The sequence below is a fragment of the Chrysemys picta genome, chromosome 14, assembly GCF_011386835.1.
Source record: "Chrysemys picta bellii isolate R12L10 chromosome 14, ASM1138683v2, whole genome shotgun sequence".
NCBI classification, from domain to species: domain Eukaryota; kingdom Metazoa; phylum Chordata; order Testudines; family Emydidae; genus Chrysemys; species Chrysemys picta.
In genome coordinates this window covers 34,044,799-34,066,157 of record NC_088804.1, presented here as the reverse complement: position 1 = coordinate 34,066,157, position 21,359 = coordinate 34,044,799, and the positions used below count along the sequence as shown (strand labels likewise).

The following is a 21,359-nucleotide window of genomic DNA, read 5'->3' as shown; positions in this document are numbered from 1 at the left end:
ACAAAACACAAACAATTACATCAGTGGTCGGCAACGTTCGGCACACGGCTCACCAGGGTAAGCACCCTAGCGGGCTGGGCCGGTTTATTTACCTGCTGACGCGGCAGGTTCAGCCGATCGCGGCCCTCAATCGCCACGGTTTGCCGTCCCGGGCCAATGGGGGCGGCAGGAAGCGGCGCAGGCCATGGGATGCGCTGGCCGTGGCTTCCTGCCGCCCCCATTGGCCCGGGATGGCAAACCGCGGCCAGTGGGGGCCGCGATCGGCCGAACCTGCCGCGTCAGCAGGTAAATAAACTGGCCCGGCCCGCTAGGGTGCTTACCCTGGTGAGCGCGTGCCGAGTGTTGCCGACCCCTGAATTACATAATTACATGACAATTTTGAATAAAACACCAATCTAAGTGCAATACATTTTGTATTTTTACATTTTTGTAGTTGACCAAATGCTATCAGAAAAGTTATGATGTGATTATATATGTACCTAGACAGCGAAGGGAAATATACTCAGTTTAATTTTTTTTGAGAAATTTACTTCATCTTGTATATTTAATGGTGATTTAACTATAATAGAAAGTATATTTCCAATAGTTTATCCAATCAGGAACATGGTCATCTCATGTACATTCCAGAGTTAACCTATATTTGGAGGAAATATATCATGCTCTGGATGAAAGAACTTCATCAAGATGTCATAAAACACTAACGCGATAGAAAATCATTTGGTTTACAATAGGTCTTTTCATACTCAAAATGTCCCAAGCAATTTCCAATGCAATGAGGAAGTTGGATACTGGTAACACAGTGACAATGTAGGTAAACATGACAGTCGTTGTGTGCACAGTAATGTTTTACATAGCTTTTGACACCAGAGTCTGTTACTAAGCCTGTACTACACTTAAACATTAGATTGATCCAACTACATCGCTCAGGGCTGTGAAAAATTTTGTGCCCTGAGTACAGGGTGACCAGACAGCAAATGTGAAAAATCAGATGGGGTGGGGGGTAATAGGAGCCTATATAAGAAAAAGACCCAAAAATCGGGACTGTCCCTATAAAATCAGGACATCTGGTCACCCTACCTGAGTACTGTACTATAGTTAGGTTGGCCTAACCCCTGGGGTAGATCTAGCTTGGTCAACAGAAGAATTCTGTTGACATAGCTACCCCCTCTTGGAGAGATGGATTAACTACATTGATGTAGGAAGCATCTACACTACAGCACTATAGTGGCATAGCTGCAGTGCCACTGTAGCAGCAATTATGTAGACATGTCTTGAGAGGGAATATTGGCAGAGTTATCCCCTATTCTTTTCTTAGAGTATTATGAAACTTTTTCTTTAATATGCAGAACTACAAGATGTGAGTAGAAGAAACCTCAATTTAACTTCTTACTGAAAGGTTGACACCTAAATTTAACTTCTCATCCAGCAGATTACCCAATCTAGAACTACATAACACTTTCACCACTGGGTACAAGATCAAATTTAACGCGGATTTGTATCCAGAAAGCTTCACTCCACTGTGAGACTTCTAACTGAACTAGAGTAGTATTTGTACAAGTTACCTTAATTTAAGTAAAATTAAGTCTCCCAAATACTATTGGTTGTGATAATCCTTCAGTGACACAATGATACAGAAGTAAGTTTATGATCAGTTCAATTGCTGATTCTTCCTAAAGAGACTTGATAAAGCATTCTCTTTAGCAGCCGTTTTGCTTAAATGTAATAAGGCCAGATCAGCAGCCAGTGTAAATAGGCTTATTTCAATTGCAATCAGCATTACAGTCAATAGAGGTATACCAATTTACACCAGCTGAGAATCTGTCTCGATATACTATATTTTTCTGCCCTCACTCCAATAGAATTTTCATTATTTATAAAATCATGTGCTCCTGAAGTCATCATTCTCTGCTTGTGACATCACACATATTCCCACAACAAACAATTGTTATGTCAATAAAGAGGTTGACTTCGGTTTGGAAATAAGTGTATTTACTTCTTAAACAAACATTCTGTTTTCAAGTAAGTCGCCTCTGTAATGAAAGAGGAGGGCGTGAACTTGTTTTAAAATAAATTTCCCCTTCCCAAATGTTTTCCATAAGATAACAGCAGTTTAAAGTGTGGCTCTATACTGAAAAGTGACTCCATGAAAAGAGCATTGTGTGCTTCCATCTTTATTACGGACTGGTAATCACATTAGCTCGGTTTACAAGCCAAAAGTCAATTTCTAAACCCTAGTTCTGTAAACTCAAACGGGAATGTGAAATTCAAGTTGTAGTCTTTCTGATTCACACATCAAGACAGGTTACAAATATTCTGTGGACCATATTCTGCCCTCATTTACATCTGTGGAGCACCACTCTTTTCAGATTCTGTCCTCACTGATAGCTGTGCAGAGAGCACAGGTATAATTGAGAGAAGAATTTGACACTGCAACTCAGTTGGAGCTTAATTAACAATCCTGTTGATGATGTGAGCGGGAATAGACTGCAGCCCACTCTCACATAGCCGTATTAACAGGAGTAAAATGTAGTTAAATCTTATTTTTGTCACTGATGTAGGTAGACATGAATACACTTAGGCATTGTATCTCTTGATTAAGACAGTTTCATTTTTAAGAAGTCACTTTTCCAAGTAAAATAGCACTTTAGTGGCTAATAGTTTTAAATAATGATGAAATTACTGTGGTCCAGAGATATCTACCTGCCACATTCCTCTCGAGAGACTTAGCTGCTAATTCATTAGATCGCTGAATTAAGATACTGATTAATAAACTACCATAATTGGGATTTCCAATAGTTTTAAAGAACTATGAGAAAATATTTAAGTTTTAATCTCATTGTTCCAAAAGCTCTGATTACGTTGGTTTACTATAAACAATGAGAAAATATAGACAATTTTAGCTCAAAATAAAAACTACACTTCAAAACAAAATGCCCATGATCTTCAAAAGCTTCTGCATGTTATTGATAAATGATATCAGCTATTCATCATCATAAACCAGAGCTTATGTTTTATTGCACTAAATTGCATTCTCTTTGCTAGAAAAAACTTGTGTGCAGTGGTCTGAAGTAAAAGTTTTGTTTTTTATACTGTCATCTCATATTTAATACCAGTGCAATAGCCTTCTTAAGAGACCTAATTCTGTTAAGAGAGGGTCTTAAGTGAACTCAAAATGGAGAAAACAAAAGGATATACCAAGGCAATGACAGCAAAACTCATAGCACCAATGAGAAATGTTGAAATTTACCCTTGATTATTTTACCTGTTCTCTGTTACTGAGATTAATAAAGACATTATATCAATACATTCAACAAGTTGTCTAAACTAGAAAGCTCAAGAGTGCTATGCTACTGAAGGTCACTGTGGATATGCTGTTGCCAAAGTTTGTATTTAAATTTTTATTGGTCTAAATACTGTGCTATATATTTCTTAAATATTTAAAAAGATTACATCGCCTGAGCAAATATCGACGTAATAAAGAACCTCCTCACCCACCGGGAGAAGCTCAGAGTCATAATTACGTCAAAACAAGAAAACCAGAACTGGCCTTTTGTTCAACCTGTGAATACATAGCTGTGCTTAAGATTCTATTCTATTCTATTCTGGTTCTTACACTGTGCTCATCATCATAATGTCTGAGTGCCTCTCCACACTTCAATTTAATCTAAAATTTATTAAAGGGAAAATCTTAAGTGAATTTCTACACAAAAAAGAATATTTGTTTCTGTCTTAGCACCTACTTTCTAATAATATTTGATGCAAGATATTATCCTCAAGTGTAACACATCTTGATTCTAAGATACACAAACCTAGAACCCTATTATCAGTAAGCATAGAAATCTCTAGGGATGCTCTTCATTTTGTAGAATAAATAAAAACTAATTTGTAATCCTAGAGAAATAGAACATATTTCAAGCAGAGATGACTAGAAGCCATTTGATATTGAAAAGTGTAGCAGGACAACATAAAATATTATTGTTGTTTTGACTGTAATCTTACATTTCCTTTAACCTCGACACATGCACTAAATTTATCTTCAAGTCAACACTGTGTTGAAAAAAAATCTGTTTTTAAAATAACTGAACAATACAAAATGGATGAATTGTTATATATATAATCACATATCTAGATTTCAAAATTTAAGGGTTTGCACTGAATTATATTTCTCATATGTTACATAATGTAGATACAACCAAGTAAAAATTTTAACATGGGTTAGATGGGTAATAATGCAGTGTACTCTTTTTAGTCATAACTACTGTAACCGTAATCAGCTGTAGTAAAATCATTTTTAGCCAATACCATTTGCTTACTATTACAGAGGTAACTGCTCTTGCATGATTCATTGAACTTCAGTAAAAATCTTTGAAGGACTGAGATATTGTTAAGGCAGTTCTACACATACTTAGTAGATTCATAAGGTGTATTTACAATTAAAAATGTTATGCAGGGTGCTTTAAGCCCCAGATCATTCAGAAGAGCAACCTGTTAAAGGTCAAGTATCAGAGGGGTAGCCGTGTTAGTCTGAATCTGTAAAAAGCAACAGAGGGTCCTGTGGCACCTTTAAGACTAAAAGAAGACTAACCTGTTAAAGGTGACAATCATAAGCTATTTAATATGCATCTTGATATCAGAACATTTTATCTGTCCAAAAAAGCAACAAAACAATGCCGCATACAACCAAAAAATAAGGTATGGACTCCAAACACACGACATGTTCATGGTGATAACATCATCTCTCATGCTACCTAACTGATATTTGACATCACTACCTACACAACTGTTAGAAGCCTCTTTCTAAAGACTCCAGAAAACCCAAAGAGATCTTTAGACGTGGGGGTTGTATGTGCGTGTGTGGGAAAGTTTAGCAGTCATTTAACCAGAGCCTAACAACTGCCAACTTGCAGCATATCAGAATATAAACTATTCATCTTTCCAGTGGTTCTCTCTGGCCCCAGTCACAAGTACCTTCACAGTAGAAAGGGTTTTACACTGCATAGATTGAATTGCTAATTTAGCACTGCACATACTTTTCCCAGCAGCTTGACATAAATGCAATGATGTAACACCATGTACCATCTCAGAAGGTCATGTTCTAGACATATCAACAAAGTAGAGGTGGAGATCCATTCTTTCACTCACCTGTCCTGATGGAGACAACTCTCCTCTATTATATATTGATAAGCAAAAACAGCCCAAAGGGAATGATCAAGAATAATCCACAGGCTGAAAACTACAGCATTCAGCATTGCCTAAGTTAAGTTCATGGTACAGTCAAAGATGGCTTCACCACCTAGACTAGAGCCTTTAAAATGATCATGCTTCGATGTGCTTCCTAGGTTGCAAGTCTGGATTTCACATAGCATTTTCATGGCACAATACACAATATTAAATGCAAAGCCCATCTCCCATTTCTATAGGTCATCTGCTCATTCAGAGTAACGCAGGGCTCATAAAAGAGCATAGATTTTAATTAATGAATAGGAGCTATAATAACATAGCCAGTGTCAATGTTAGCGGTATGTGTTTGTTACCTTCCAGAACTAATCTAAACATGTACTGAAATGTCTCTGGGGTGCAAGATTATCTAAAACTTCTCCATGCTTCACAGAAGTTACAAATAGGCAGTAAAAGAAGGGCCCAACCAAACCTTTACTTCACTGAAAGTTATGGGCCAAAGTCATCCTTGAGAGATCTTCTATAGACTACAATGGAGTCAGAGCACAGATAAAGTTGACACAATGCCGTTAATAACTAATTACAAACTGACACTACAAAATCTATGACGAACCAGCGAAAACAAGTTGACAATATTAATTTAGATCAGTACACGTCTCTGAGCATTTAATCTCACCTATGAGAGTCCAATTTCTACTTACTTCAAGGAAACTTAAAGTCCAGTTCAGCACAAGAAAGACGCAACTGATCAATATCGTACATTAATTACGCCCTTTGTTAGGGGATTTCAAAGGCAATAGCCATGGTAAAAGGGAAACGCTGATCACAGATCCTGTGAGTTTTGGATGCAAGACCCCAAATTCTACAATCAAAATAGAGAACACGCCTAGCTACTCTTACTGCACCAGACCCAGGCGCATCCTGGTATATGAGCGCTGCAGAAACCTTGACACTTGGATGGAACTGGAACATGACAATTTTTGGTTGCAAGTCTCATAGTGTACAGTTTAAACAAAGAAGTCTAGCCATTCCAATTTCACTTGAAAAAAGGTGGACCTTGATGCATCCTGATTCAGTAGCAGTTATAGGACCAGATATGATTTTTTTTTATTATTTCAGTGATGGACTTTGGGGCTTGGACCACATTTTGACAAGATTCAGCTGGATCCATTCGCTGGAGCCAGGTATTGGCAGTGCCTGGGTCCAAATTCTCTTGTGGACCAGCAGGAGGGACTAGACTTGCTCTTGCTTTGGACATTTAAAATTGGGTGCTCGGGGTCAAAATTTGGCTGGATCCAGCAAGACCCTACGGCCAGATTTGGTTTTTTAGTCGGAGGTCCACCTTTTTTTTTTTTTTTTTTTTTTTTTTTTGGCGCAGTAGGAGCAGCCAGACTTGTGCAATGGTACAAATGGGGAGCTTGGAACCAAAGACGGGCAGGATGCAACGAGCTCCAGCTTTTCCCTCCCTCCCTTGGCCGCTGTGGTCCAACCAGCCACCAGGGAGCTGCCCAAACTTTGACAGCCACCCCCTGCTTCCCCGATCCCCTCCCCGCAAAGCCCCCGATCTCCTCCCCAGCCGCCCCCCAGGCGCAAGGTGAAGCAGCCGGGCGTCTGCTCCTGCACTTTGCACGGCCAGGCGCGGAGCCGCCGCCTCCATCCCTGCGCCTTCCTCCCCAGCAGCGCCGCGGCGCATTTCCCCCTCTCCTCCGCACTAATCTGCAGATTCAGCACGTCCAGCGCCGCCGCTGACTTTACCTGGACTTTCTCCACTCTCCGGGCGGCTGACACCTCCCATCCTACCGCTAACTCCGGCTCGCGCTCACTCCTTCCTCCTTCTCCCTCCTGCAAGGCCTGCTGCACTCCAGCCCCACGGAAAGTAGGGAGCGCGAGAGAAAGAGGGAGCCAGGCAGGGGGAGGGAGGGGAGCGCTCCATCCCGGTCCCCCCTCTCCCCGCCGCCCCAGCGCACACGCCGGCCCGGCTCCCCCCACCCCCGCCTGGGCGATTTCCTCCCCTCTTCAGGAACTAACCAGGCTCCGCTAAGCGTTTCCGAAACAAACCCCCCGCTGCTGCCGCTGCCGCTGCTGCCTCCCCTCCCCGCCCGGCCGCCCTTGCCCGCTGCCCGCCGGCTGCGGCGTGCAGCTGGCCCGGGGCTGCCCCCCGGTCCCCGTACCTCGTAAAGGTCCCCCGAAGCCATGCTGGGCTGCGGGACTTGGCTGCTCGGCTGCCTCCTCGCCACCTCTCCCTCTGTCTCCCCCGCTCGCCGTGGAGTAAACTGTGTTTTGCAGAATGACAGGCGCTGGGGCCGGCTGTGCGCAGAATCAGAGGCGAGGAGAGACGGCGAGAGAGGGAGGCAGCAGGCGGGCGGGCGGCGGGGCTGGCTGGCGTAACCAGCTCTGGAGCAGGGCGCTGCGCTCTGTGGCTTCTCTCGCGCTGGCTTCAGCCACCCCCCGCCCCCGTCCCCCCTCCAGCCTAGGGGCGGGCTGCGCCCGACACACGCCGCAGGGAAAGTCCCCGGGCCCTCCGACGTGCCGCCTCCCCGGGCAGCCGGGTGCGCTTCAAACTCTTTCCACGGCCCGAAAGGAAAGAGCGAGGGGGAGCCCGGACCTGCGGTGACACCACACCGGCACAGCCAGGGCAGGGCAGCTAGGCGGGAGATACACCGGCCTCCAGCCCAAGGTCAAGGCAGGCTGTGGGGCTTGCAGGGTGGTAGTGGAGTGGTAGGGATTTCTGGGAGCATGGGGGAGCTGGTGCCTGCCATCTCCCTCAGGGACAGGATGACCACCATGAAGGAACCCAAGGTGGCCAGGGCTTACTTCAAGCCCCATCCACCCAAGGACTGCTATCAAGGACATGGAGGTCTGATAACCCTCAATGGCCACCTGTAGGGAACGATGAGGAGATAATGGCACCCTTCAAACCCCTCTCCCCTTTCCTTCTGCTCCACTGGTCACTGACTTCCTCCATGTCCCACCCCATCAACGGCCACCACCAGGAAAATGGAGGTTTTCTCATGGCTTCATTCAACTATCCTACACTTGGAGTGGCCACCATCAATGGAGCTGCCCATGAGTGGCTTCAAGACCCTCCTCCAGTAGATACAGACAGGTAGTCAACGTCATGAAACAGTGTCTTTATGGAGAGTGAAATATGGAACAGATTCTCCGTTCCACTTTGCTCCTTTCTTGGAGCATGGAAGGCTCACCGACTTGCTCTGAAAGGCATTTACCCCCTTCTCAGCTCACACCCCCTTTATTTGCAACAGAGGTGTCAGAGGTGAGGAGTTCAGAGAAATTTCTCAGAAGAGGAAACTTGCTAGGTACCTTGTGTTCCACCTCTCCTTTGCCTCTAATCTGAAATGTTTGGGAAACTCATTAGGGTTTGGAAAACGGGCAGAGGATGAGGAGAGTCCACTGGATGAAGGAGTCTTAGGTACATGTGTAATGTCAGCCTGATACCATATTATTAGAACAGAAAGGTGCTAGCAGACTAGGGTGGATCAGCTTTGCCCTTGGGCAAGGTTGTCCAGGAAAAAAGCAACCAGGGATTCCAGCTGAATGGATTCTGCTGGGACATACTCCAGAATGCCCAGACCAGGAGTCTTTCCCTAGATCTGTTTAGCCACCATGCCCCAGGAATGTGCTGAACACCCATGGAGCCTCTGCTTTGCATAGGATGGGATGGGAGCTGCATTTTTTGTGTGCAAAGAAACTATCTGGAAATGGGCTACATTTTGGAGAAACTGATTAAAATGTTCGAGGAGACAAAAGACTCTTTTGCAATGGGGGTGCCATTACAGTAATATAAATGATTCTCCTAAGACTTCACAACCCCAGATCTACCCAACCAGAGAGACTTATCCCCCCAGCTAAAAAGTGATCATCTTCTCAATAACAGCTTTCTTGACAATGGAGAAGAAAGCAAGTAGATTCTGGTTTGCTAGAACCATTGCATCTTGACTTCATAGAGACCCTGTTGTCAGCAGCACAGTGTTACTTGGTTTCAGATTTGATGTTTTCACCTCTCTGCAAGGCACCACTGTAAATAGCATGGTCCTTGTCACAGTGCCTTGACAGATGACATGGATGCTGTCAAGTGTGTCTATGTTTTGGCCCTGTTTTCTATTTGCCCTCACTTGATTGGTATTTGTAATTTTGGTTGTACGATCTCATCCTTTTGAATGTTTCTATAATACACATGAATGTGAGATATGTTAAGAGAGACAGATTTGAATACAAGGTGGAAGCCAGTGATAAAATATTATATAGTAATTCTACTTTGTTACTAGTAAATATGGTTATTTTTGGCATTGCATTGTCTTCTGAATTTTCATTTACAAGGAAGGATTCAAATAGAATAAATACTAAATACTCTTGTAAGTAACAGAAATTTACCAATGCTCAGTACTTACAATTGATTTTTTTTCAATTTTGTATTCTCTTTTACCATGACAATAGGAAATATTTATATATATCTTGACTGACTATTCAACCTACCAGTATCCTGAATTGTGAATATTACATCTGGTGATTATGAACATGCCAGCTAACCAGATTAATATTGACATATGGGTCAATAAAAACTATATAGTTTTTTATTTTGGAGCTTAAAGCCATTTATGGTTCATGTGGTCTACTTGATGATATGATCAATTTTAAATTCCTAAGAAGAAAGCTAGATTGTTTACCAAAAAGCTAATAGTTTTGTACAAGGGAATAATCGGAGTTCTGTATTAGGCTTATCAATTTGCCGGCAATATTTGAATTTTTTGAGATCTGATATTTAAGTAGTAACATGTTGAAAGGAGTAAGAAGTATCATAAACTACCCATGACTGGAGCATAATTAGTAATTGGCACAGTAGAAATGCCTTTATGCCCAATAAATGTATTACTTGATAATCACACCCAGTGATTTTACCTTGATATTATTGTAGAACTCCTTTGTCAGAAAACAAATACATTATTTTGTGCTAAAGTAAACTGAGATTGGTAGTTTACGATAGCAACTCAGCCCTTTAGAATGCTCACTGAGCAGAATGCTCTTTAGATATAGATATATTTTAATTAATTGCCCTTAAGAATCTAGTTTGCAGGACACATGCCTGCCATTGTGCTCCTTTCCACAGCAAAAAACCCAAAATGGCAGTCAAAACAAGTGAGTCACTTCTCAAGTGAGTCCTACGACTTCCTTTTCATAATTTTTTCTAAGAATTAATTTCAAAGATGTCTTAAAAATGTCCCTTCTCTAGTTGTTGAAGAACATGCATTGATACCTTATGGTACATCTCAATAATCTAAAAGATATCTCTAGTTTTCCATGTCATCTTGTTATTAAACCAATGAGAATTAGAACAACACCCTCTAGTCACACTTGGAGAAACTTCTAGGAGGTGGTTTATATTTTAAATGTGTTTGCAAGAATATGACACCATGTTTAGGTTAAGTGAACATTGTCGATAAAATTGCTATAGAAGATGTTATAGTACAAGTTGGATCACAAGCCAGGCAAGCATTATGTGTTGGATACTTTAAAAAGAGGAATGCTTTAGTGAATACTTTGAAGAAGGGAAACATCTTTTTCCTGATTACTCATTCCTTGTTTTTAGAATATGTAGTCCCTTGGGTATGCAGTAAAGTGTGAGTCAATAGTAAGGAGTAGGAAGAGGACTTATATGAATATTTAATCCATGAAAAGTTGATTATGGTCTCAGTGGTTTTTTTCCCTGTTAAGTTTGGCAAAAAAACAAATGTAAGAGATGTTTATCTGTTTAGTGAAACACACACTTGTTTTTAACGCATCAGTTTGTATGAGTAATATCCATTTGAGTCTTTCTGAATAAACCAGAAAGAACATCTGACAACAATGGAAATTTATTATTAAACTGTGTTTCAGTTTCTGCAGACAGTTTTTACAGGGAGTATTTTTTAAAAAAATCTTAACAATTGTTTTTAAATTTAAGAATATATTTTTATTCTGAAGTCAAGTTACTGCAAAATTACAGTTGTGTTGTAAAAATCACATATTTTTGGACACTATTACAAACATTAGCCTGAACATTCATTGCAAAATATGCACTTTTCATCCTCTTAATTGTTTGCACTCCCTTCCATTTCCACTCCCTTCCACTGTGGAAGGAAGGCAGAGAGATTCTGAGGGTGATGCAAAGTGATCACACAGTGTTTCTGGTTTGATTAGATATTTTGGGTTCCAGCAGTACTTTCCATTTTAAATACATTCAATATCTCTCAAACTGGCAGAATCTTTCAAAATGGAAGAAACTTGTTAAGTGAAACCATTGTACTATTTTTAGTTTAAAAATAAAGATAGTAGCATGTCTGTGATATTGATTTATTGATTGGTCATAGTACGCTCAATGCTGTGTAAATACCATATAGCCAACAATATAGTTCCTGCCCCAAGGACGTTACAGTCTAAGCCCCAATCTTGCAATGAACTCTGTGTGGGTGGGCCAGTCTCCTCCTATGGAACCCAGTGCAGGATCAAGGCATAAGGACCTAAACCATACATTTAATCACTATTGAGCAAAATGCTTTCTACTGTGATTAGTCCTATAGACTTCAGTGTGTCTGCAACTGGCGGTAAATAGTAAGTTTAGTAGGATCAGGCCTTAAATTAGAGACAGGTAATACGGTCTTAACATATAGGATATATAGGGTGGATGGTGGGGCATTTGTCAGGTTATCATAAATGACTGAATTGTATTTTAAAGAGCAATGAGAATGAAAAGAGGAAAGACATTAGGTGAAGAAGGAGAGGGAGGGAGGAGTTATAATCTGGGCCAGGAAGGAAAAAAGGCATGAAGATGAGATGGGAGAATGATACAGAAGAGGGCATTCAGGAAGGAGGGTTGGGATGAGCAGAAGTAATGGGAATGGGACTAGGGGGACAAGAGACCAAAGATGTAGGCAAGGACAGAGCTGTGCTAAACCTTGATGATGAGAAATGTGATGATGCAAAAAGGAGGAGGGAAGCCCTTGAAAGGATCTGAAGAAGGGAGTGACATGATCCAAGTGGAACATGAGTGTTTTAGCAGCAGCAGTTGTTTGGAAATACAGTAGAGGAATGAGGTGAGGAAAAGGAGTCCATAAACGTGTAGATTTCAGGGCGAAAAGTTAGAGGTGACCAAAGCATGGACAGGTGTCTTAGCAGTGGGGGTGAAGAGGAAGGAATGGGTTTTAGAGATCTTGTAAAGGAAGAATTGACAGGATATGGCAATTGTCTAGAGTAGGAGAGAGGAATGTTTATTGTGACACCACTGTTTTGCACTTGGTGATGAGCAGGAAAATGGAAGTTTTGACACAGCTGGAGAAATGCAGTTGGTGTTCACATGTTGATTTTGAACTGGTGAGGAAAGATGCCAGAAACACTGTCAAAGGCATGAGACCAAACGGAGGCTGGACAGCAAAATACGGGAATCATCAACTTAGAGATGGTAGCTAAAAGTGCATGAGTAGGTGAGTATAAAGGAAAAATAGGAGGGGATCAAGTTTTGGGTCACTAATTTGTACATTTTGTAGAGGGAGAAAATGGATTTGAAAAAAGGAGTATTCCTTGTACTCATGAAAATGCTGAACAGTCTTCATTTCAAAGGTTGTGATCATTTGGTTCTGATTCTAAATTCAAAAGATGTCCACTAAATTGTATACAATGCAAATCTTTATAAATTAAAGAAATATTTAAAAAGGCTACCCAACATATGACAGTGTATTTAAAGCAAATATAAGGTAAGAATAAGTAATACAAATATCATTTGAGAAAATGGACAGGATTCCATCTATCTTTTTGGGCATTAATACTTTAACAACTTTGTATAGAATTTAAGGACAGAGTGAATCCAATGATTTTCATATGCAACTGAATGGAGTTCTTCCAGCATTGAAAGTATACTTTAATTGCAATTATTGTTAAGAGCCACTCTAATTTGTACAACCACGTTCCATTAGAGTTTGCTTGCTGCTTTTCACAAAAATTATGATATGGCTTAATACTATTTTGTCTTTCTGTTTTGTGGGAATAATTCAACACTTTGACCTAGGATGTGCGAGGAAATGGATGCTAAGAAAAATATCTCGTAAACCACCCTAAGATGTCTGCCATAACAAGCCATACCCGGAATCCGAATCTAATAAGCCAATGTTATGTATTCTTATTGCCATCCATATAGCCTTAGGAATTAAAGAGGCAGAGGCTTGACTACCAGAGACTGGAAATCCATTTGTATACAAGGAAATAGGTGGAATTTTTTTTCTAATACTTTCACTTATTTTGGGATTAGTTTGAGGGGTTAAAGACAGAAATGAAAGACAAAAGGAATCATAGAGGAAGATAGACCCTATTGGACAGGTATCTACTTTGGAAAATGTGTCAGGTCAGAGACAGCCCATAGCCCTGATATTGCAAGTTAATCCATTTGATCTATTGATTTTAATGGATCCCTGTCAAGCAAAAGGACCTATCAGTTGTTATCCCCAAAACAGAATTTGCATACCCCCAGAACTGATAACCTGTTTACTTATTTTAACCAATATGTTTTCATTAGGTATGGGACTCTAAGGTGGTTAAGGAAATACTTGGAGGCTGCGGATACAGCCTTCTGATAAATGATTGACACACGCAGTATTCTTTCGAAAACAAGATGCCTTTTATTGATACAAATAACCTTCCTTGACAAAATAACAATCTAAATACGAATCCCTTATAACAAGTTAAAGTAATTCAAACCACATTGCCTTATAGTTTGAAATGATACAAAGTGGCTGGTCCCTGCTTACGGTGATCAGTCATTCATGGGTAGCTAAGAGCAATTTTTAGATGTTCATTAGGTTTTACATATATAAATCCCTTTCACAACCAACACACATACATACATCTTTATTAACCATCCCCCCCAAACTTATATACATTAACATACTATACTTTGCTATAACTATAACTATTACTTTGACAGACTTACTCAGCTGACTGCACAATATCTTCTCCTGTTATTTCTCTCTCACACTCCTCTGATGCATCCTTCCCTTGTCATTCTGCTTGCTGCTTCTTCTCCTTCATCTCATCTTCACCACCTTCACACCTTTCTCTGTCTTCTTAGCTCTCTGCTCAGCTGCTTTCTCAACCTCTTCTCAAGCCTGTCAACTCTCAACTGTCAGCAGTCAACTGACACACTGACCTTTATACTATTTCAATTCTATTTTTAGACATGACATCGTACCATTTGACTATTATTTGTATCTGTCAATCATTGTTTACCACCTTCTTTTTCCCACCAGTTCTACTATGTGACCTTTAGCCTATATTCTAAATTAGCTCACAGTGTTATGATCTGTTTATCACCTTTTCTCGCCAATTTGGTTTTTAGTGCTATGTGACCTTTAGCCTCCATTTAATGGTGGAGTGATGCTTGCTTATTTAAAATGGAAGCCAGGGACACAAAATGGAAGACAGGGACACAAAATAGAGTTTCTCTGGTATTACTATATGGATCAGTTTGATGGACTGGAACTGTATAGGAGAAATCAGGAAAAGACTCAGAGAAGGCTGCAGTGATTTTAAAAAATAGGGCATGGAGTGATGGACCATAAGAAAATAAAGCAGAGATACTATATGCCATTGCTATGCCATATAGAAAAAGAAAGGACAGAAATTACCCTAGAGACATCACTAGAGAAAGAGACATCACTGTCAAAACAGTGTTTTCCGGAACAAATGAAAGTACCATTCTGTAACAGCAGTCACTGAAAAGAATAAGAAGAAAACATGGTAGTGGGTAGAACTTGTCGCCAGGACAGATAACTCATGATTAGTTTCTGATGTGAGTCAGTGGAAAGTACATTGCTGATTCATTATCATCACAACCACATTACAGCCACTGCAGAAGATGCATTACCAGCAGGTATCCCTGTTCTAGGACAAGTATGATCATGAAGGACCTATCCAAACCCCATTGAAACTAATGGGATTTTTTCCTCTGAGTTTTATGGGCTTTGGATCGGAGCATGGCTTCTACCCAGGTTACTAGTTAATCTCTCCCTCTTTTTTTTTTTAAATTCCCTTAGCTGTATTTACCATTCATTGTACCACCTACAACCTTATTTTAGAAGTGTAGGCCACCTTCTTGCACTAATGCCAGAAAATAATTACTTTAGTTTCTTCTCTACTATTGAGATATCTCTTACCTAGCTTTCCACCTGAACACACATGTTCTTTTTCAGGTTTCTCCCTGTGACACCAAGAATACATCTTCTCAGATTCTGCTCCATCTTGTTTGCAAGTGCAGTTGTATTTACTCACATGTCAGGATAGATAATAGACCGATACCAAAACATTTTTGTTTAAGCAGACAGGAGGCTTGCTCCATAGACAAAATACCTAATAAAGAGGGAAAATAGTAGAACATGTAGATCAGGTGGATGTCAATGTCATATGGAAAATTACTGTACTATACTACAAAAAGCTTTTTAAAATGACAGTTCAATGGCTGAATTTTTGCAAGAGTAAGGAAATGCTCAGATGACACAAAGAAGGGGCAGATGAGAAGCATTCTTTTTTAAGGTTTCAGGGGGTAGCCGTGTTAGTCTGTATCAGCAAAAGCAACAAGGAGTCCTCGTGGCACCTTAGAGACTAACAAATTTATTTTGGCATAAGCTTTCGTGGGCTAGAATCCACTTCATCAGATGCATGGAGTGGAAAATACAGTAGCAGGTATATATACATAGTACATGAAAAGATGGAAGTTGCCTTACCAAGTTGGGGATCAGTCTAATGAGACAATTCAATTAATTCTCCAGTATGTCCTAAACATAAAATGAGAGAACATGGTCAGAGACATCAGTTAACTGTCTAACTTTTATAAGAGTAGAAATTTGCAAGTCTGAAATGGATGGCTATGGTGGTCTATTCTATCAAGCAGAGGCGACACGTATTGGAGGGGCATGGGGAGTCACGTTCCCCCCACCACCACCGATTTGCTGCTTGTCTTGTACTGAGCATGCTCACATGGACGGAGCATGCTCAGTAACACTGCTGAAGCTGACTGCCCTCCCTCTGCACCCCCACTCTCGGCAAGAACGGGTTGTGTCTGCTATCAAGCGGTGCATGAAATAATATAAACAGCTTAGAATTGCAGAAGTTATAATGGAATAAGGAAATTGAAACTTATGCCATGCCAAATAGAGAAAATGTTAAGAGTGAACATGCTGTCTGGACATAACAGCCATACTGGGTCAGACCAATGGTTCATTTAGCACTGCATCCTGTCTTCCAACAGTGATCAGTGCCAGATGCTTCAGAGGGAATGAACAGAACAGAGCAAGTTACTGAGTGATCCATCCATCCCCTGTAGTCCAGACCCAGCTTCTGGCAGTCAGAGATTTAGGGTCACCCACAGCAAGACATTAGTATCATTAAGAAGGAGCCATCTGTAGACAGACCAGTTGGAAAACACCAGTAGAACTATCTGAACTAAATAAGAGTCACTTCCTGAGAAAACACCTGCCATCTTCACCCTATGTACCAATAGGTCTTGATATAATAAAGCACAGAAACAGGTTGATAGCTTGTCCCCCCTGACATTTGGTGTTAAAACAATATAATACCAACAAGCTTCCAATTACTACTATGTAGATCGGGGTCGGCAACGTTTGGCACGCGGCTTGCTGGGGTAAGCACCCTGGCGGACCAGGCCAGTTTATGTACCTGCCGACGCAGCAGGTTTGGCCGATCGTGGCCCCCATCGCTGCGGTTTGCCGTCCTGGGCCAATGGGGGCGGTGGGAAGCCGCGGCCAGTGCATCCCTCGCCGGCGGTGCAAAGTGGCGCGGGCGAGGGATGTGCTGGCCGCGGCTTCCCGCCGCCTCCATTGCCCCGGGACGGTGAACCGCGGCCAGTGGGGGCCGCGATCGGCCGAACCTGCCGCGTCAGCAGGTAAATAAACTGGCCCGGCCCGCTAGGGTGCTTACCCTGGCGAGCCGCGTGCCAAACGTTGCCAAACCCTGATGTAGATATTTCAAATAATTTTCATATTTCAGGGAAAGTAACATTTTATATATTAACCCAGAGTATGTTTCTTCTTTGTTCATTTTTCAGTCATGGATTCAAATTAGGGCTCTGTGTTTTTAATTGCAACCCACAAAAATTCCATTGCACACATAGTATTTGTTTCCGTGGCACAATAGTGTGTTTAAATATGCCAGTGGCTCTGAAGCCAGGCCAGGACACATGTCATTTCAGAAAAAAGAACCGCTAAAGACATATTGATGCAATTTCTTTACTAATGGGCAGTACACACAGAATAATGCAAAAATCATAATTTTGTTGTATTTATTACTATGTTTAATATTAACTATTTGCACATGTGCAGTTTCTTTCATCTGAGAATCTCAAAGTACTTTCCATATGTATGGCTGTTTTATTATCCCTAACTTACTGATGGGAAAGTTCAAACACAGCAAAGCTAAATGATTTTCCCAAGCTCATGAAGAGTTGCAAAGACAGAGATGGATCCCAGGTCTCCTAAGTCTGAATTAATTGTGCTTCCTGCATATTTAAGATGATTATTTTATTTTATTTTGAAGAAACCTCTTTTTCAGTTAAAGAGGTCCTGGACATTGGAGAATTACCATGGATTTCACTTTGATTGCTTTTAGGAAAAACACATGCATTGGATCCTCAAAATAAATGGGAAAAAAGTGTGGTTGGTAAGGATTGCAATAGTGGCTCAAAATATTACTTATTACTTGTGAACTGGACAGGAATAATCTACTCTTGTCTAGGAGCTTGAAGCAAAGGTCTGTTGGATGTTGCCAAACAGGAAAAAGATTCTTTAGGCTAGGCAAGAGGAAATGGAAAGCCTTGAATTTATATGAAGTCTATTCTGAGATTTATTCTGTGATTAGTTATGTAGATGGAGGCTCCAGCTATCTTGTTGGCCTTGTGGGTATTTATGAGAAGTTTGTTTGGGAGACTGGAGATTAAAAAAGGCAGAAATAAGTGCTTGTCCCTTTTGATTTATTTTATTGAATATATTGTCTGCTTTTAGACAGTAGACTGTATATGGTGCTTTATATTTTAGTCAGACCCATATTGTTCTTTAAAAATAGTAATTTATTACATATATTTGTTAATCACTTATTATTAGAATGGGTGCACTAAAATATTATCAGCTAGAACTCTCCATTTATGTATAGGGAATATTGCTGGAATTGATAGTAGCTATACAACAGGAATTATGTTTTTAAGTGTGACCACTGTAAGTGACTATTCAATGTTATGGTGCATACTTAAGTATGCTTATTCATGGGACCAATCCTCAGGACTACTATTGAGAGTAAGGATTACAAGACTGGGCATTGAAAATGGAGTATAATAGCCTAAAAACCATTCTCATGCAGTTTGTATTAAAGAGAATCTGCAAAAAAGCAGATATCCTGTTGGTCATGTTCTCAGATATTAGGTAGATACTGCTTTATTTATATACTGGGATTCTTAGTCTGTAAAATTAAATTAATCTGTAAACTTCAAAATGTTGAGAATTTCAGGTGGGCTCCACAAAGGTACTTAGACACGTAAGTCCCATTGTTATGCACCACCGCGAAGCACAATACTCTTGCTTGGCTGCCATCTAACCCTGCAGTTGCCTAAATTCACTCAGTGCCGAAGCTTTTGTAATAAAAGCTCCCTATGTTTCTGACTCTGAGCATATGCACTGCTGCCTCCCTCTAGGTGCCCGGGCACCTATCTCCCATCTAAGCCCCAGAGCAAGTCAGAAACTGGGGAAGATAGGCATTCAGTGTCCTTAATTGCTTGTGCAGGCCCAATCCAATAGCTGTGCTTAGAGGCTGTGTAACACCGCACAAAATGTAGGGAGGAAGAGGCGGAGCTCCCTTATTGCCTTGAGCCTGGTGTATAGGGTACTCATCCAGATGTGGGAAACCCCTGGTTCAAAGTGGGAGACAGGATTTGAACAGAGATCCGTGATCTCTCAGGTGAGTCCTCTAACTGCTAGGTTATAGTTATTCAATGCTTTCTAAGGCCCAGTTAATATTTAAGCATTCAATTATTTAATTAAAGCAGAACAACGTAAATGGCAGAGGTTGAGGGAAAGCCACATTGGAATTTTTCATAGTCTAGTGATTAGTGCATTCACCTGAGGTGTTTGATCGCTGTCCAGGCCCTTTTCCCATTCAGGAGAAGCAGGGACTTGAATTGGGGTCTCCCACATCCTGGGTGAGCATCTGTGACAGAGTGCTGGGAATTAGCAGGTGAGTGTGCACGCTGATCACTCTGACATTGGCTGTCCCAGAGAGGGCTGATTGGGGGGATGAAAAGTTATAGTAGGCTAGGTGAACTAAAGGATTAATTAGCCCATCAGCAGAGGACTGATAAAAAGGCACAGGAACAAAGTGAAAGAGGGAGGAGCAGGCAAGCTGAGCATGGAGTCAGAGAAATCTGCAGGAAGGGAGATGTCTTCTCCTCTTGGGCTCTGGGAAAAGGTCTGAGGATACAAGGGACATTGTATATAGTCTTGCTGCATTAAACTGTAAAGATGTTGGTGGAGGGATCTGAAATAAACAGCACAGTATGGATATCTAACCAGTGGGGTCTGAGCAGGTTTCAGTGATACCACAGAGCAGGGGCAGAGTGCCAGCCTGTCACAGCAGCCTATCCACTTGACTAAAGGTTATAAGGGAGAGTGTCCTCCTCTTCCCCCTGACTGTTTTGTTTCAGGAATTGCATGTGTCTTAGGCATTTGGTCACCTGTCTTCCCTGGCTCATGGATGGCAAACAGAGATAGGTGCCTATCTTTGTGAGATGGGCGGAGCTTAGGCCACACCCCTCTCCTCTCTATCTCCCATTGGCTAGTTTAGGCCTCTCTTCACCTATTGCTGGCCTTGTGGAACACATTCTGAGGTGCTGATTGCTCCCTATTAGTTGAATTGAAACCTAGGCACCTAACTCAGGCTTTATGGATGGCGGAGTTGTTCCTGTGATTTTCTAAGTCAGTGGTGGGCAACCTGCAGCCCGTCAGGGCAATCCACTGTCAGGCCGCGAGACAGTTTGTTTACATTGAGGCATGGCCGCCCGCAGCTCCCAGTGGCTGTGGTTCGCCGTTCCCAGCCAATGGGAGCTGTGGGAAGCGGCGGCCAGCACGTCCCTGCAGCCACTGGGAGCTGCGGGCGGCCATGCCTGCAGACAGTCAATGCAAACAAACTGTCTCGCAGCCCAACAGTGGATTAACCTGATGGGTCGCAGTTTGCCCCCCACTGTTCTAAGTGCTTAAAAACTAGGTGCCCCGTCACTCAGCATTGCCTACATCCCTTGTGGATCCCACCTTTCATTTTTTATAATTTTTCCACCCAGAATTACTTAAATTCAGTAAAAATTTGAAATTCATCCAAAGAACCTGACCCTTTCCATGTTAAAAGTGATTTACAAATAGTAACCAATCTAATTTACCTTGTTTTTAATGGAGATTATATAAGAGTGTGGCCAACTATCTCTGTCTGTGATGGGCATTGGCTAACCCACACGCTTAATAAGGCGGCTTTCTGGGGCAACAATGAAATGACATCTTGGAGCCTGAGTTAAAAGGAATAAGCTAACTAATAAGCCTAATTAAAATTGAGAGCTTGAGTCTCCTCATATTTCCACTAGTGTAAATCCGGAGTAACTGTGTAGAAGTTAATGAAGTTACATTGGTGTAAAACCAGAGTAAGAAGAGAATCAGGCCTGAATCTTTAAGCACAAAAGCAGGCTTCCAACACAACTAAGGTCTTTAAATACAAAATGGGACATCTTAACAGCTTGAAAGCTAGATTCTCAGAAGGTGTAAATTGGTGACTTCAGTGAAGCTACACCTATCTGAGAATTTGGCTCAGAGTCTTCTTGGCAGCCATCAAGGAGAGAGCTTTTATCAGCTGAGTTTCCATCATCCAGTCTTACTCCACACTCTGGAGCACATTGACTTAAAGAGCATCTATGTACCAACTCAAAGTCGCAATGTAAATGGCTTCCAATCCCGCTATTGCTGTTTATACTATTTCTTCCTCCCTGATGGAACAATCTTTGACCCCGACTCCCTACCTCCTGTTTTCCTTTGTCTGGATTTCACCTTTAAGTTCTGTAATGAAGGTGAACACCAGAAGTGAAATCCTGCCCTCCCGCT

The 21,359-nt window shown here is 41.4% G+C and overlaps 1 protein-coding gene and 1 long non-coding RNA gene across 2 annotated transcripts in view; one reads left to right on the top strand and one right to left on the bottom strand.

The window, feature by feature from the left end:
* Positions 1-7,785, bottom strand: part of CDYL2 (chromodomain Y like 2) — an 82,807-nt gene extending 75,022 nt beyond the window's left edge. Inside the window, exon 1 of the mRNA XM_005292325.4 lies at positions 7,350-7,785. Coding sequence (XP_005292382.1) covers positions 7,350-7,373 — 24 coding nt within the window. The 5' untranslated portion in view covers positions 7,374-7,785. The remainder of the gene's footprint in view (positions 1-7,349) is intronic.
* Positions 1-21,359, top strand: part of LOC101938184 (uncharacterized) — a 597,742-nt gene that overhangs the window by 147,821 nt on the left and 428,562 nt on the right. The gene's annotated exons all lie outside the window — the stretch shown is intronic.